The sequence below is a fragment of the Centropristis striata genome, chromosome 20 (assembly GCF_030273125.1).
Source record: "Centropristis striata isolate RG_2023a ecotype Rhode Island chromosome 20, C.striata_1.0, whole genome shotgun sequence".
NCBI lineage: Eukaryota > Metazoa > Chordata > Actinopteri > Perciformes > Serranidae > Centropristis > Centropristis striata.
The window spans coordinates 6107700-6122269 of record NC_081536.1 but is presented as its reverse complement, the minus strand read 5'-3'; the positions used below and the strand labels follow the sequence as shown (position 1 = coordinate 6122269).

The window sequence follows — 14570 nt, the reverse complement described above, 5'->3', positions numbered from 1 at the left end:
CTCTCTTCTCCCTCCCTTTCTCTTTCTTGACCCTCCTCTTTTATATTCTCCTCCTGCTCTCTCTCTCTCCCTGTCTCTCCCCCCTCCCTGGCTTGGCCTGCTTTGTCCCACGTCTTATTTTTCAGTGCATCTATTTTATTTTAAGGCCTCTTTCTCTCTCTGTTAAGTATTGTAAGAAAAGGGAATTCTCCCCCTTCATTTTAAGTGGGTGAAACACAGAGGGTGGAAGGAAGAGTGAAACAAAAAGAGGGAAGAAAGAGGAGCTGGAATTTAGTTATGGAATAGTGAAGGAAACAGCGAAGGGAAAGAGGAAAATAGGCTTTTAGAAAAAGGATGCAATTAAGGAAGAAACTATTGAGGAAAAATAAAGCAGGCAAGACATTTACTGTATTTGAAGAAGCCATATAAATCTTCCAAGTTCTAAATCTTTATTTTACACGCTCTCTCCCTCCTTTTTCACCACCTTCTTTTCTGCTGGAGGGCTCAATGCCGATAAAGAGAAGGCAGTTGTTTTTGTGTAATGAAATGAGACCAAGAAAAGCTGCCTTTTTGAGTGTGGGTGTTTACTTCCTCAGCTTAGGCACTGCTCTAGTCAGAGCTGCTAGTACCAATTTTATTTCCTATTGCCCTCATTTGTATGCTGTGATTTACTAACCTGTAAGAAAAACACATCTTAAGTTAGTCAGTGTGCACTTGCACACTACTATTTAGGTATTGTAATTAATATATTGTGAATAAGTCTCTGTTTTGTCTGAATTATTGTTTTCAATGATGAAAACTACCTCCAAACTGCTGGCCAACTCTGATACTGAATACATTTGCAGCTCATCGGTCATCAACATAAATAAAAAAACTGTGTATATATGTGTATATAATGCATTTAGCTGTCTCCCATATCCCTGTGTAAAGTGAAACATGAATATGTAGCATCTGGAATTTAAAACACTGCACTGCAGCATCTCCAACCAGAATGAGCTGAAAAAGAGAAAGTGGTGCTGGAGTGAGCCATCATTGTAACAAGCAGCAACATCGACTGCATGCATATGTGCTGTTTCTGAAAGCCTGAGCTTTTTCCTCTTATTACAGTGCCTCTCTGAAAAAGGTGTGTCTGTGTGTTTCCCGCCACAGGGAGATCGCTTTCACCAGGCAGCTGCAGAAACAGTCCCCCAAGCTGTCCTACTACTACCTGGGCTTTTACATTCACTCCTGTCCCAAGATGCGGTATAAGGTATGCATTGTCTCACACAAAACACGCTTCTTCTGTTTTTCTCCTTTACATAAACAGCATCTCCAAATGCTGAAAAGATCAAATTGATTTTGTTGCTTTGATCAATTTTCTAAATTGAAACATTCCCATGTCACCTTAAGCATTTTCACATGGTATAATACTAACTGTAGGACTGACTGATATGGAACACCATAATTACAATTTAAAAAAAAAAGGTTTTAGACCAAAAATTACAATTATGATTTAGTATTTTTCTGTATTATTCACTATAATTTGAATACAATACTATAAACAAGTTTTTTGAATCTGACAAACCAGAAAAGATAATAAAAGTGGATATTAGCTAACATTAGCTTGCTCACATATCGCTGACGTTGGCTTGCTAATATATAGCTAACATTAACTAACATAGTTAACATCAGCTTGTTAACATTTAGATAACATTAGCTTACATATAGATAACATTAGCTTACTAACATATAGCTAACAGTAGCTTACGAACATTGCTAACATTAGCTTGCTAACATATTGATTAGCTTACATATAGATAGCATTAGCTTACTAACATATAGCTAACAGTAGCTTACTAACATCGCTAACATTAGCTTGTTAACATATAGAAAGCATTAGCTTACCAACATATAGCTAACAGTAGCTTACCAACAACCTTCAAACCTTCAATCACAGATTTAGCCATGCAATATAAACAATCATGACTTTTTAATAAAAATATGGAAGAAGCCCTGCAAACATTGATATATGAAAAAGAATATGAATCTTACTGATCTTCAGTTAGTTACAGTAACATACTGAAGTGCAGATATATAAAAAGAACAAATCTCATTGCCCGTCTGTGGCCCTGCTAAAATTAACATTAAACATAAAACCAACAGAGATCCCTGCCAGGTGGTTTTTCGCCTCTTTACCGCATTGGTTGTCTGGTTTTTAGCCAGGCCTTCATCATACACGTTCTTGAGATGCTTTTTATAAATGCTGGTTCACATTTCTAGTGTTGCCTTGTGTTTTGTGCTGCGTTAGCAAGGCCCTTTGTGCACAGTACCTGGCTCTATCAAGCATCTTCTTGTCTGAACCCAAAATAGATCCAGACATCAGACATACTTTTCTTCTTTGACACTTTGACACCTTTTGCTCTTCGGTGTTTGGTTCTGCGGGGACTATTCTCTCGCAGCACTGGGAGCATCAAAGCTTGCTGTGACATTTTACAAGTTGTTGTCTTCATCTGCTCTCACTTGCATTCCTCGCTTTTGCATTCAGTTACATTGTGACGTGCTTTGAATTTGATTAATTACATTTTTTTGCAACAGCAAGCTGACTGCTGCAACACTAGGTGGTCCTGGTGTGTTAAACATACCATTTATTCCTGCAGTGTAAATGCAATATCACACATTTTCAAACTTTTGTGCTGATGTTATAAACTTATGTCCCTTAAATAACTTGATGGCAGCACTTTTCCTCTTCTGTATTTAAAATTCAAGTTTCCGTTAACTGTTAATGACAAGCAGTTTAAATGGATGTACAGCATTAAGCTCAATGATGTTGTATTTTCAGACTTTGTTTATAATATTTCATATGAAGTGTGAGTGCCTTCCCAAAATGCCACAGTGATATATGGCTGAACGGTTTGATGTGCAAGCCCATTTCGTGTGAGATAAATGTTTCCGCTCTATCTGTTTGGTGTTTTAATGTTTCACACTGAGCCTCGACTCCACACAGCTTCTCTCTGTTCATGAGAGATGATCAAAATATCTCTCTTTAACTTAACCGGTAAAGCAGAAAAACTGTTTTATGGGCACATCGGGATGATGTGTCAATTTCAACTTGTTGATCCCTCTCACACACTATTACACCTCTCTCTATCTGTCTCTGTCTGTCTGTCTGTCTGTCTGTCTGTCTGTCTGTCTCTCTCTCTCTCTCTCTCTCTCTCTGTCTGTCTCTGTCTCTCTGTCTGTCTGTCTGTCTGTCTGTCTGTCTCTGTCTGTCTCTGTCTCTCTGTCTGTCTGTCTCTCTGTCTGTCTGTCTGTCTCTCTCTCTCTGTCTCTCTCTCTGCCTGTCTCTCTGTCTCTGTCTCTGTCTCTCTGTCTCTCTGTCCGTCTATCTGTCTGTCTGTCTGTCTGTCTGTCTGTCTGTCTCTCTCTGTCTATCTGGTTCCTTCCTTTACTGGTCCTCACCTCTCAGGTCAGTGAGCAAAAGTGGTTTGTTCCTCTGATTACTTTTGCATAATGCAGGTTTCTATCTTCCTGAGAGGCGTTGTATGTCCCTACTGCCTGCCTGTAAAGGAAGAGGAAGACCAGCCCCCCTCTTTTTCCTCTGCTACTCGTGTTATTATAGGTGCGAATGCCTCAGCAGGGGCCTACCTATGTGCTTTCCTCTCCCATTTCCACATGAACCCTGGCACCTGCTCTAATTTTTCATGTATTACAGTTTGGAATTTTGCTGTCCATAAGTCTATCCACACTATTAAGTATACTTTTCAGGACAACTTGATTGAATGGTGCAGCAGTGGTTTACCTTAACCCTCTGAATCCCAAAACCCGCCAGCATTTTTGAAAAGCACATATTCTTTACATTACCAAAAATACACCATGTATCATTGACAGTGCCTGTTTTTACACTTTCTATCACTGGATTTTAGCTTTCTGGCGGTCCTTGAACATATCATGCACGACAAATGCTTCAGTCAGAAAAAGGAACCAAATAGAAGCTTAACATTGTGATATTTCATCATAATCACTTTATTCTACATGTCTTTTTTTTTAATTTACAAAACAAATTGTTTGCAATTATCAGATTTTGTAAAAAAAAAACCCATAAGATTAAGCACTCCGCAGTGCAACTGGTAAGCCATGAATGACTTGGTAAGCAATGAATGACTGCTGAGATAAACAGTTATGTGACAAAAACGTAAATCTTTGACTAAACTGCAGGTTGTTTACACAGAGCACAGAGGAGAGGACAGTAGCTGTTATAAGTAATTGGTTCTGAAAGGGTAAATAGTTTGATATATATGGCTTGTTTAGCTCCCATGTTTTTTCCAAATATTTGTAACACTTGTGGGAACTTGGAAAAGTGTTCAAAAATTCAATTTATGCTTCTTTTTTTTAAACGATTAATGGAATTATAACTGTGTTATACTGCACAAAATATGTCTTTAATTCTCCCAACCTTTATTCATAACTGTGCTGTTTCCATAGAGGGGCAGGTCTGACATAATGCAGTGAAAAATGAGGCCACGGTGCCTCGTGAGTCAAATCTGACAGGAGCAAAAATGGCCCTGAAACTGTTACACGGGGTTAAAGAGAAACTGTTTTTTAACAATCCAAAGGTAGATCAAGAAAACCGTGTCAAAGATCCTTTGTCCCTATCAAGATAACACAATATGCAAAAACATTGTTCACTTAAATGCACGTAGAAATACTATTACAGCTAAACAGCTGATTCATATGCACTTACCTCAAGTTAGGAGAGAAAGAAACAAGGAGACCGTTAAATAAAGAGAGTATGAGAGAAAAAAATTTAAAGAGGGGAGTTACAGGCAAGGAAGAGAGGACGAGGCTGCTGAAGACATTAAAGGTTGAGAGGAAGGTCACACTGGTGATGGCAACAGTAACTCAGCAGCTACAAGTATGCATCATTTTACAAAACTGCAGTAGATGTACTTTTACACAAATGCATGATGCATATGCATGCACATGCACACAAGAGCCACAGCTCACAAACATTCACACCAAACACCACTTACAGATCTATAGCTTCAGATGGATGGTGAAAGAAAGCAGCCTTTCCAAGTCCATTAGTTTGGCCAAGATTTACCATTCATCCCTTTTTTCTCTCATCCATCTACTAATTCCTCTATTTCTCTGTCATTTCATTCAGATGTTCCCAGAGCTTGTTCTTGTCCATGGGAGACTGATGTCTTGTTGGGGATTATGGCAAAGTGCCACATCTTTTTATCCATTTACATCTTGTTTTGGGGTTTGCATAGTGCTTTGCCCATTTTCTCAGTTTGGGAGTCTGTGTATGGAATGCATGTGAGTGTGTTTGCTCTGTTTATGTGTCTGTGTGTTGAATCTTGATCACGTTGTTTGTCTGAGAACGCTGTTACCACAGCACCTAACCCCCCCTGCACTGGTATTTACTCCCCCCAGCCCCCCATATCTGTTCTTGTGTGTTTGCCATTGCAGCGTCTTGTTCAAAACCTCCCCACTTTTTCCTATTTTACCCTTGGGGAGGAACACAGAACAAGGGTGAGAAGGTTGCCCAGTTCCCACCTTTGGGCTCTCACACTCCCACAGAAACACACCCGCGCTCAAGCGCACTCTCACCACATGCACAGTGTCTCGCTCCATTGTCTGATTTGCATATGAGCCCAAGTAGTTCATTAATGCACAGACATACTGTGGAATTGTTGGGGAGCCCCTAAACTCCACTGTCATTGTGTTGGAGGTTTTCTGGTCTCTAGATCTCAGTCCTGCTGCTTGCCTCTTTAAAGACCAAAACACTAGCACTTGAACCCTGCTGGACACCACTCAAACCCCTTGAACACCACTCCCTCCCGCCATTTTACCCATCTACCCTCTTCAGGGAACCCCCTCTTACCCATCGCTTTCTGAGACCACATACACACTAATGTGTATATATATTTATATTAAAAAAACAACATTTCTGCCTCTCCATTTGAGCCTCCTGTTCACGCTCAGTCGTTGCTTTTCAAGCCTAAATTCTGAGCTTTTTGGAAATATTTGAAAAACTGAGTTTGCAAACACTGCTGACAAACTTAGAAAAATCATCGATGCTGTATACTGAATATAAATGTATTGTCCGTTGCCAACGGGACCCTATTTTGGTATCAGAAGTGTTCTGGTTTATGTTTGTAGTCAGAGTAGTATTAACTGATCATGTCTGAGCAGGGTTTTGGTTAACTGCAGGTAAACGGTGTGCTTGGAGAGCAAAAAAAAAACACCATTTGCCGAAATGCAATCACAGAATAGCTATAGTCGTGACGATCACAATTTAGCTTTTTTTACCTAAGCCAACCAACCCCAACTACATTCTCGCAATTTAACTTGCTGATGAGACTGTAAACAATGACCGCCACACAGAAAAGGAAGTTTTAACCAGGATATTTATCTGGATTTCTGTTTGCTTCACCGGAACCCCAATATTGGCCGTTGTCCCCAGAGGCTATATTGTTGTCAGACTGATACCTGATGGGTTCCGAAAACGTTAATGGGCCAACTACATATTTTCCATTTTGTGCTTTACTGCTACCTAATCCAAGGTTGTCATCTGTGTATTTATGTCACATTTATTGTCGGCAACTACTTGACTGTTAGATAATGATTTGGTTAGGGGGCTCAGTATGGCAGCCAAGGGATATCTGTCACTGTTAGCAGGTAGTGTTTATGACCCTTAATAAAAATCAGTGCATTATACTTGTGTGGAGTGTGGCTATACTTTTCAAATTGGTCTGTCATTATCATGGATGTCACCATCCATACCAGATGTTTGACAGCAATGAACATTGTTGTTTGAGATTTAAAAAAAGAGGGAAATGGAAGATATTATGATAGTATTGTCCTTAGCCAAAAACCCTGCTCAGACATGATTGGTTAATACTACTCTGACTACAAACATAAACCAGAACACTTCTGATACCAGAATAGGGTCCCGTTGGCAACAGACAATACATTTATATTCAGAAAACATCATCAATGATTTTTCTAAGTTTGTCAGCAGTGTTTTCAAACTCAGTTTTTCAAATATTTCCAAAAAGCTCAGAATTTAGGCGTGAAAAGCAACGCCTGAGCGTGAACAGGAGGCTCAAATGGAGAGGCAGAAATGTTGTTTTTTTAATATAAATATATATACAGATTTCAGTTTGAACAGCAAAGCTTTAGAGACGATCTGAAATCACCATGTGTGCAAGGTCAACTTCTAACTCTGCAATTTCACTGTAACATTAATGTGGTGGACATGGCCTGAATTTTAGTGGAAGCTTAGATAACTTTACTCAACTCAACATGCTGAGAGGAATACTACAAACATCTGATCCATCTAAAACCAGTTTCCTCTCTGTGGAATTTCACACAATTGTTCATCCAGTACTTTGATTCCCTGAGGAGCAATACAAGTGTATTGTTTATGTAATTGACACCGGCAGCATTGTGAAAAGCTTTTTATGGATACTCTATACAGTGTTCATAGACAGAGTTTTTAAAACTAGTAGTAAGCTAACACTTTTTTAAGCCTCTACCTGAGCTGTTCTTTTGTCTGTGTGTTAGGACTTTGGAAAGCTACAGTAAGCGTGGACCGACTCTTATCTGTGTATCCATTTTCGAGTGTTCTTAAGGAAAGTCTTTTCTGCCAGGTCACATCTCTGCATGCCCAGGGAAAAGGCTCCATGTGTGATGGGTTTAAAACTTCTTAGCAGTGCCAAAGCCTGGACATGGTTCTGTAGAACAGCCTTAAAGAGTCCTAGAAGACTTGGAGTCCAGCCAGGAGCAGAGGGCTGCCTGGCCAGTGTCAGACCCTCTCCTTTGTTCTCAAAGCTGGGACCGAGCGTCCCACAGAGCCTTGCTGGTTTGGCTGGTGGGTTCAGGGTTAGACGTGACATCCTGCCCCTGGCTCCTGTCCCTGGTCCTCTGGCCCTCCCTGGCCCTCTGATGTTGAGCTGTAGAGAGCAGAAGGTGAAGCTGTTGGAGGCTAAATGAGACCAAAGGTCTTGGCCCTTCTGCCACTCTTGTTTTTTTTCAACATTGCCTTTCGTGTGAAGCTGAAAGTCATCTGAATTGACTGCTGTCATGACTTAAGAAGGAGTAACTGAGGCTTTGAGGTTGATATTAGCCTGAAATGTCATGCAGCATTTTTGGAGCTTGTTTGGATGGACTGTGGTCAAATGGGAATAAACATTGTAAGTGTACTGCAGCCCAGTCACAAGAGTTTACTTGCATTTTTTGGGGCTTCCCTAACAAATAAAGCCTGTCACTGCATGCTCAGTGAAATCTTGGCACCATTAAGACATTTTGCAATCGACCTATATCTAGATTAAGCAATAGTTTATACATCTCCTGATATGATATATATCTCCTGAGGTTCAACTCTCGACATCTGCAACAAAACTAAACTTTTTAAATGTTTACAGAAATCTACACAGAACGGGAATATATGTGATTCTGTCTAATCATTTCAAGTTCTAAAACACAGATTTACTTAACAAACTATTTAGGACATTGATGAAAAACGAAATAATATTAATTACATTGTAAGTTTGTTTATGTGTGAAAGTGAGAGTGAAGGAGAGGGAGATTAAATATCCTCCCGGCTTTCATCATCAGAATCAATCATCCCGTCTCTGAGGGTCTCCGTGCTCAATGAAAGCTGGTCTTTGAGACTGGAGGCTTCCAACCTGCCACAAAGCACCTGGACATTAATCATCCCTGTACTAATGGGTGATGTTTTCAATATGAGTTAGCAGGTTGGAGGTGTTTCTGTTTGCATCTTCTAAGATGAGGAAGCAACACTTACCCTTTTCGACAAACGCAAACTTAGTTGAAGTGTTGGGCTAGTGGTGGTTCGCAGAACCTGTTTGCCTTTCCACAGGCTCCAGAGCCACATCATTACGTCGCAGTACACATTTTAGTTATGACAATCCTGACCCCCAGTCCCTGGTGGAAGGGATTTGTGGTTTCAAGACCGGCAAAGAGTTGGTGCCGCTCTGGAACTAGTTTTCCTGCCCAAGAGCTGGTTCTTTGGCTGTGGAAACTCGGAACTGTTTTGAGATTAGGCACCGGCTCTGAACCGGCCCTGGAACTGCCTTGGTCAAAAAAGGGGTAACTGGGTAACACCGTCCTCACCTCTCTCTTTTGTTGACTGCCGTGTTGTCTACCTTGACTGTTTCATTTGCGCTTGTTTAATGAAATGCATGTGAATTAGGGCTGCACAATTAATCGAATTTTAATCGTGATCACGATTTTGGCCGCCACGATTAAATTAACCTGATCGTGGGTGATATTTCCATTTTAAAATGCGGGCTCTCCTGCATATCTAATCAAGCACTTTCTACACCAGTAGTCCACCAACCACCAGGGGGCGGGGCTGTTTTTCTCCCCTGAAAAAAGCCTGGTTGCTGATTTTCAGACCCCCTTAGTGACTATTTTTCAAAATACCGACTGGCGACCAAATCTAGCGACTTTTTCTGGTGTTATTGGAGAATCCTTCTACTTTTCTTTTTTGATATCAGTTCAGTTCAGTTTGACTGAATACGTTGTTGGTCAGTCTGTGGGTTTGACTCTCATTGTGGAAAAATAAAAAGACTGAAGTGAGATGAATAGACTGAGAATTTTCTCTTATTTGACAAAACAATTCTTGATTGAATTTAGTTTTATCAAAACGCAACGCAAAATGCACTTAAACAGTTAAATCGCATTATACTGTATTGCAATACTCACCATATCGCAAAATGCTTAAAAACGCAACAATATCATATTGTGACTCAAGTATCAGGATAAAATCGTATCGTGGGGCTTCTGCTGATTCACACACACAAACATATATATATGGGAATTTGGGAAAACTATCTAAGTAACACATAACCATATGCGTGATATCTGAGTAAATTTTATTTCCTTTTTTCTATGCATTCAGAACAGAACATCTGCATTTATCACAGTCCCTTTAACATCCATCCTCACAGCACTACCATTTTTGCAATATGCTATGAATCTTTGTAAACTATTCATTAAAAATTCAGTATTTTTGTGTATCAATACTTTATCACAAAACATAATATCGCGATTCTCAAGTGCATCGATATTTTCTTTCCCCCCTACTCTGCATCACCATGTTTATCTGTTAAAACCATAAACAAGTGCCTCACCGACCCCGCACGTCAGCTCACATGTTTTTCTCACCATGTTTTATTCCCTTGTCCTCCAATAACTCCACCATCCAGCTTCAGCAGCTCGCAAAATGTACTCAGCGTTTCATTAGCTTTCATTTGATACATTTCCACTTTTCATTTTTGGACAGAACAAGGAGTAAAGATCCATGCCACGTTGTAGTGATTTTCCATTTCTTTGCGGAGGTGTGTGTGTATGTGCGAGCACTTGTCTGTGTCGGTTATTTTTAAAGTACTGAATAAGCAGACTTTGATGATAACAAACGAGGCGGTCACCCACTTGGCTTTACCAATCTGCAGTACCTGGTTTTAACAGATCAAGCACTTTTTCAAGAGTGTCACACAGGCACATACACACCCACAGACAGAATACCCAGTCGTACCCAGTTAGCGAGGCAGTGAGAGAGTTACATGAAGTGGCTCTTACTCTTGTTATTATTGTTCACAGTGAAAGAATGTCTCGTTCTGAGCCCAGGAAACCATTAAATTTTCCACAGAGAGGAAGAAAGAAGGAGTGAGCAAAATAAGTGAAAGGAGGAGGAAGAGGACAGATGGAGAGAAAAAAAAGGAGTGACAAAATGTGTGCCAAATGAGAAAAGGAGGCAAGATGAAAAGGATTATTCGTTTCCCCGGCGGTACTTCACTGACTTTTTAAAGAGCCCTTTTTCGCGGCAGCTGCACCTCCGTTCCCTTTCAAACCAACTCCTCCTCGCCCCACAAACAACAAACAGTGTCAGGGAGCCGGTCAGCGCTGTAGCAACGGCCAGCAGTTTACCACATGGCTTTTTGAATTCAGTGGACCTGAAATGAATCAGTCCAGGTGTCAGAGAGCCACTGTGTGGAAGAGCATGTCGAAGAAAGAATTCGATGTTGCTTTCAGTCACTTGCCGCTTTGCTAATGTTTTTCTTAATCAGTGTGTGCCTGCAGGCTTTTCTGTCACCTGCTGCATGGGCTTAGTTCTCATGACATCAATTAGACATGACAAATTACCTCCCGGCTCAGACATGTACATTGGACCACATTTTCTCAGGACACACATGAAAACATGTATTTTTAAAGTAAAAAAAAATATATATATATAAATGTCTTTTAATTTCAGGGTATTTTTGCAATAATTATATTCTTGATGATATTGGAAAATACCTAAAAATATATAGAAAATAGGATTTTTTTTGTCAGTATAAATAAATCAAAATTGTACAACAAAATAAAAATCAACCACGCATCTAAAATGTAGTGTAAAGTTATCAGTTCCCTGATACAAAAAATTACTCTCGACTCTTAAGTCTTAGCAAATAATAAAAATAACCATCAAGGGGGGCTGGGGGCATCCCCCTCCTCCCCCCATGATTTTTTTGGTATATTTTTTAAGTAAAATGCATCAGTCTTGTGCACTTTGAGAGCTAAATGAGAGCAACCACAACATTTTTCACAGTCAGAAAATACTGTGATAAAGGATCTTTTTTTGTTATCCTAACGTGACATTTTTAATTGTCATCAACAGGACTTTCCACTAGGACATGGAGCAGCCAGCCAATGTAAAAAAAAAAAAGAAGCTGTCTAGGGGGGTCCGGGGGCATGCCCCCCAGGGGAATTTTTAAATTTTTTCTTCACATCAAATCTGAAAAGGTGGCCAAAAAGAAAAACAATCCTCATCTTTGTGATTCATTGCAGCAACATCAATAACCAGCAGTGTATATTAATGTAATCTCTGCCTCAAACAGTCACCTCTCCAGGTATGCAGTTGCAGGTTGTGACATGCTATAATGCTCCGAGCCACAGCTATCTGCATGCATGTTATTTTCACTCAAGGGGCCTGAAGAGAAAATATGTTTTGTGTGTGACCTCACATTGTGCGTGTCACTTGTTGTACATGTGGGCAGATTAAGAGTGACAGTGAGTGAGTTTGAGGCATCCAGAGGCCCCTCATCCCTGCACACCGTACAGTACAAAACTTATGTTTCAGTGTGTTGTTCACCACGACATTCCTTTTCCTTTCCAGTCTTCTCTCAGCATAAACTTTATAACCCTTTTATAGATTTTGATGAGCTGCACTGAACGGTGAACAGCAGTGTTAGTGTAGAACTGTGGGTTTCTGCTTCACAGGCCCTACAGGTCCAGACACCGTACAGCCACCTCCCCTTTTTTCTCTCTCTGTCCCTCTTTCTTTCTTTTTTTTTGTTTGTTTCCGTTCGTCTTTCAGCAACTTTTCAAGAAACCAGCCACCATGCTGGTCAGGATGAAAGATTGAGACAGAGAAAGAAGGGATCAGATTGAATAAACTTTCAACTGATTTCATTCCAGAGATAAAACATGGCATCACAATTTATCCGTTTAGTCTAATGTTATTACAGAAAATACACTCAACTCATGATTCAATGCGTGAACAACGTTCATTTTATGAGTGAATAAAATACTTCAGACATAAATGTATAAAAAATGTCTTTATGAAATTAAAGAATCCTTTGTTTCTGATGGAGAGTATAATATATGCAAAACAATGCATATTTATTAATAATATTATAATAATAGTCATACATTTTATTCATAAAGCACTTTTCATTGTTTCCTTTTTTATCCTACCTTTAATATATTTTGTGTTAAATAAGTAAAAAATGACATTAAATTTAAAATAAATACCAAAACAAATAAAGTAGTATTAAAAAAAGAAATACCTCAAATAAACAAACTAAGGTCTGGCCTAGGGTGCTAGCTTGGAATTGACCTGTTTTTCATAAGAAATATAATCAAATCTACATTTTCAGGCAGAAGCTGAGATCTCTGGACAATCAAAGTGCCCCGATTTTGTCTGTTATCTTCTCACCTATTTCATTTTCTGATTTCCCCTTGGATTTTAACAGATGTAGTTGCAGTGTATCGGCTATGATGCCAAAGGAAGACAAAAAGCTGCTGCACATCCAATTCTGATTCCAATTTCAAAATCCACTATTGTGTTTTCGCCTTGATACAGCCACTGTCAGAGTGACCTTGGTCAAAAATAAATAGTCCCAACAGCTTATTAAAAGAGTATCACAGTTACTTTTTCACATAAATGTACCATGAATGGATTATCTCACAAACTGTAGTTATAATCCTAGTTATTACTGGGATAGCAGGCATGAGAGTGATGTGTAGGATCCTGTTCCTCCAATTGTCACATCTGTATGTTAAGATGCACTCAGTCATGACGGCTCAGATAGAGGTGGTATAAAGTTACTGGCGTGAGTGCAGTGTTCCATGTTGTAACTGATGGCCTCATACGTGCTTACCGTAATATTTTTTCTTTCTTTCTTTTCTGCTCTGTTCTTTTCCCTAGATCAAACACTATTCAGTTGTTTTTTCTAAGGTATTTTTTTGCCAGTAGCATTACCTTCCAACAATCCTCATAAATTAGTCAAAAAACCTGTGCCCATCAAAATAAGATCAAACCCAACCAGGCCCATTTTCACCCTCTCTGTGAAATTTATAAGCTAAAGCATGCCCCCTTTCTGCTGCCTTCCAGCTCCCCCCGCCTCTTAAATTGGAGCCTTTCTGACAGAAACACTTCTGTTTGATTTAGCTCGACAGGAGACCACCAACAGTGCACCTCTCAGCAGAAACATTTGTTTAAAGTTTTTGATAATTTCTCTTCTCTTTTATGCCTCATCATTTTTTTTCCTTGTGCCCTGCCACGGTTGTGTTTTTAACAAATCATTAACAGGCTACAGCACCAGTCTGGGTGGAAGCCACTGCTTGGTACCCCCTAGGTGGAGCGCTGACAGGGTGATGGTCTGAGGGAGCAGAGTTCAAGAGGTCGGGTCAGACGATTCAGTCTTACTGTGAGTGGAAGGACAGAGCTGGGGGCGAGGGGGAAGGTGTGAAGGTCACAAGGGGCGAAAATGAGAGTTTGGTGATGGTGTCATGCTGAGCAGATCCAGAGCCCTCTAGCTGCCAGCCTGAGGTGTTTGCCTTGCCATTAACTTCGCCACTATTTATTTTCAAACCTGCTGCAGCTGCGCCACTTTGTCTGAAACGCCTGGTTTCTCTTTGGCGAGGGAATGCGTTCAGATCTTTGATAAGCACTACTGGACAGAATGAGCCGGTCTCTTAAAGGCAGTTAAGAGTTACTCAGAGTGTGGGTGGAGGGCCGCCAGTTTGGTCCTGCAGTTAGAAGTTTGAGGTGGGGTTTTAATTCCAAGATTAGGGGGCTGTGGCTCTCGCTGCAAGTCAGTAAGCTGCGGTCTGTGTCAGACAGGCGTAACAGCTCGCCTCGCCCGTAAAGACCAGAGGAGATAAAGAGATAAAAGTGCCCAGTGTGTGAGCTGATGCCCATAAAAGTGCTGCCATCGGTTCTCAGGGCTCCGTCGAAATGCGATCCTGTAAAAATATTTTCTCCTCATTAACCTGTCATCCGTGGAGCCGTGACGCATAGCCGGGGCGAAGGA

General features: G+C 40.3%; 1 protein-coding gene across 4 annotated transcripts in view; it reads left to right on the top strand.

The window, feature by feature from the left end:
* The window catches only part of LOC131993362 (arginyl-tRNA--protein transferase 1), an 81185-nt gene that overhangs the window by 45800 nt on the left and 20815 nt on the right, over positions 1-14570 (top strand). For all 4 annotated transcript variants that reach the window (XM_059359232.1, XM_059359231.1, XM_059359230.1 and 1 more), the window contains one exon: positions 1129-1228. In XM_059359232.1, coding sequence (XP_059215215.1) covers positions 1129-1228 — 100 coding nt within the window. The remainder of the gene's footprint in view (positions 1-1128; positions 1229-14570) is intronic.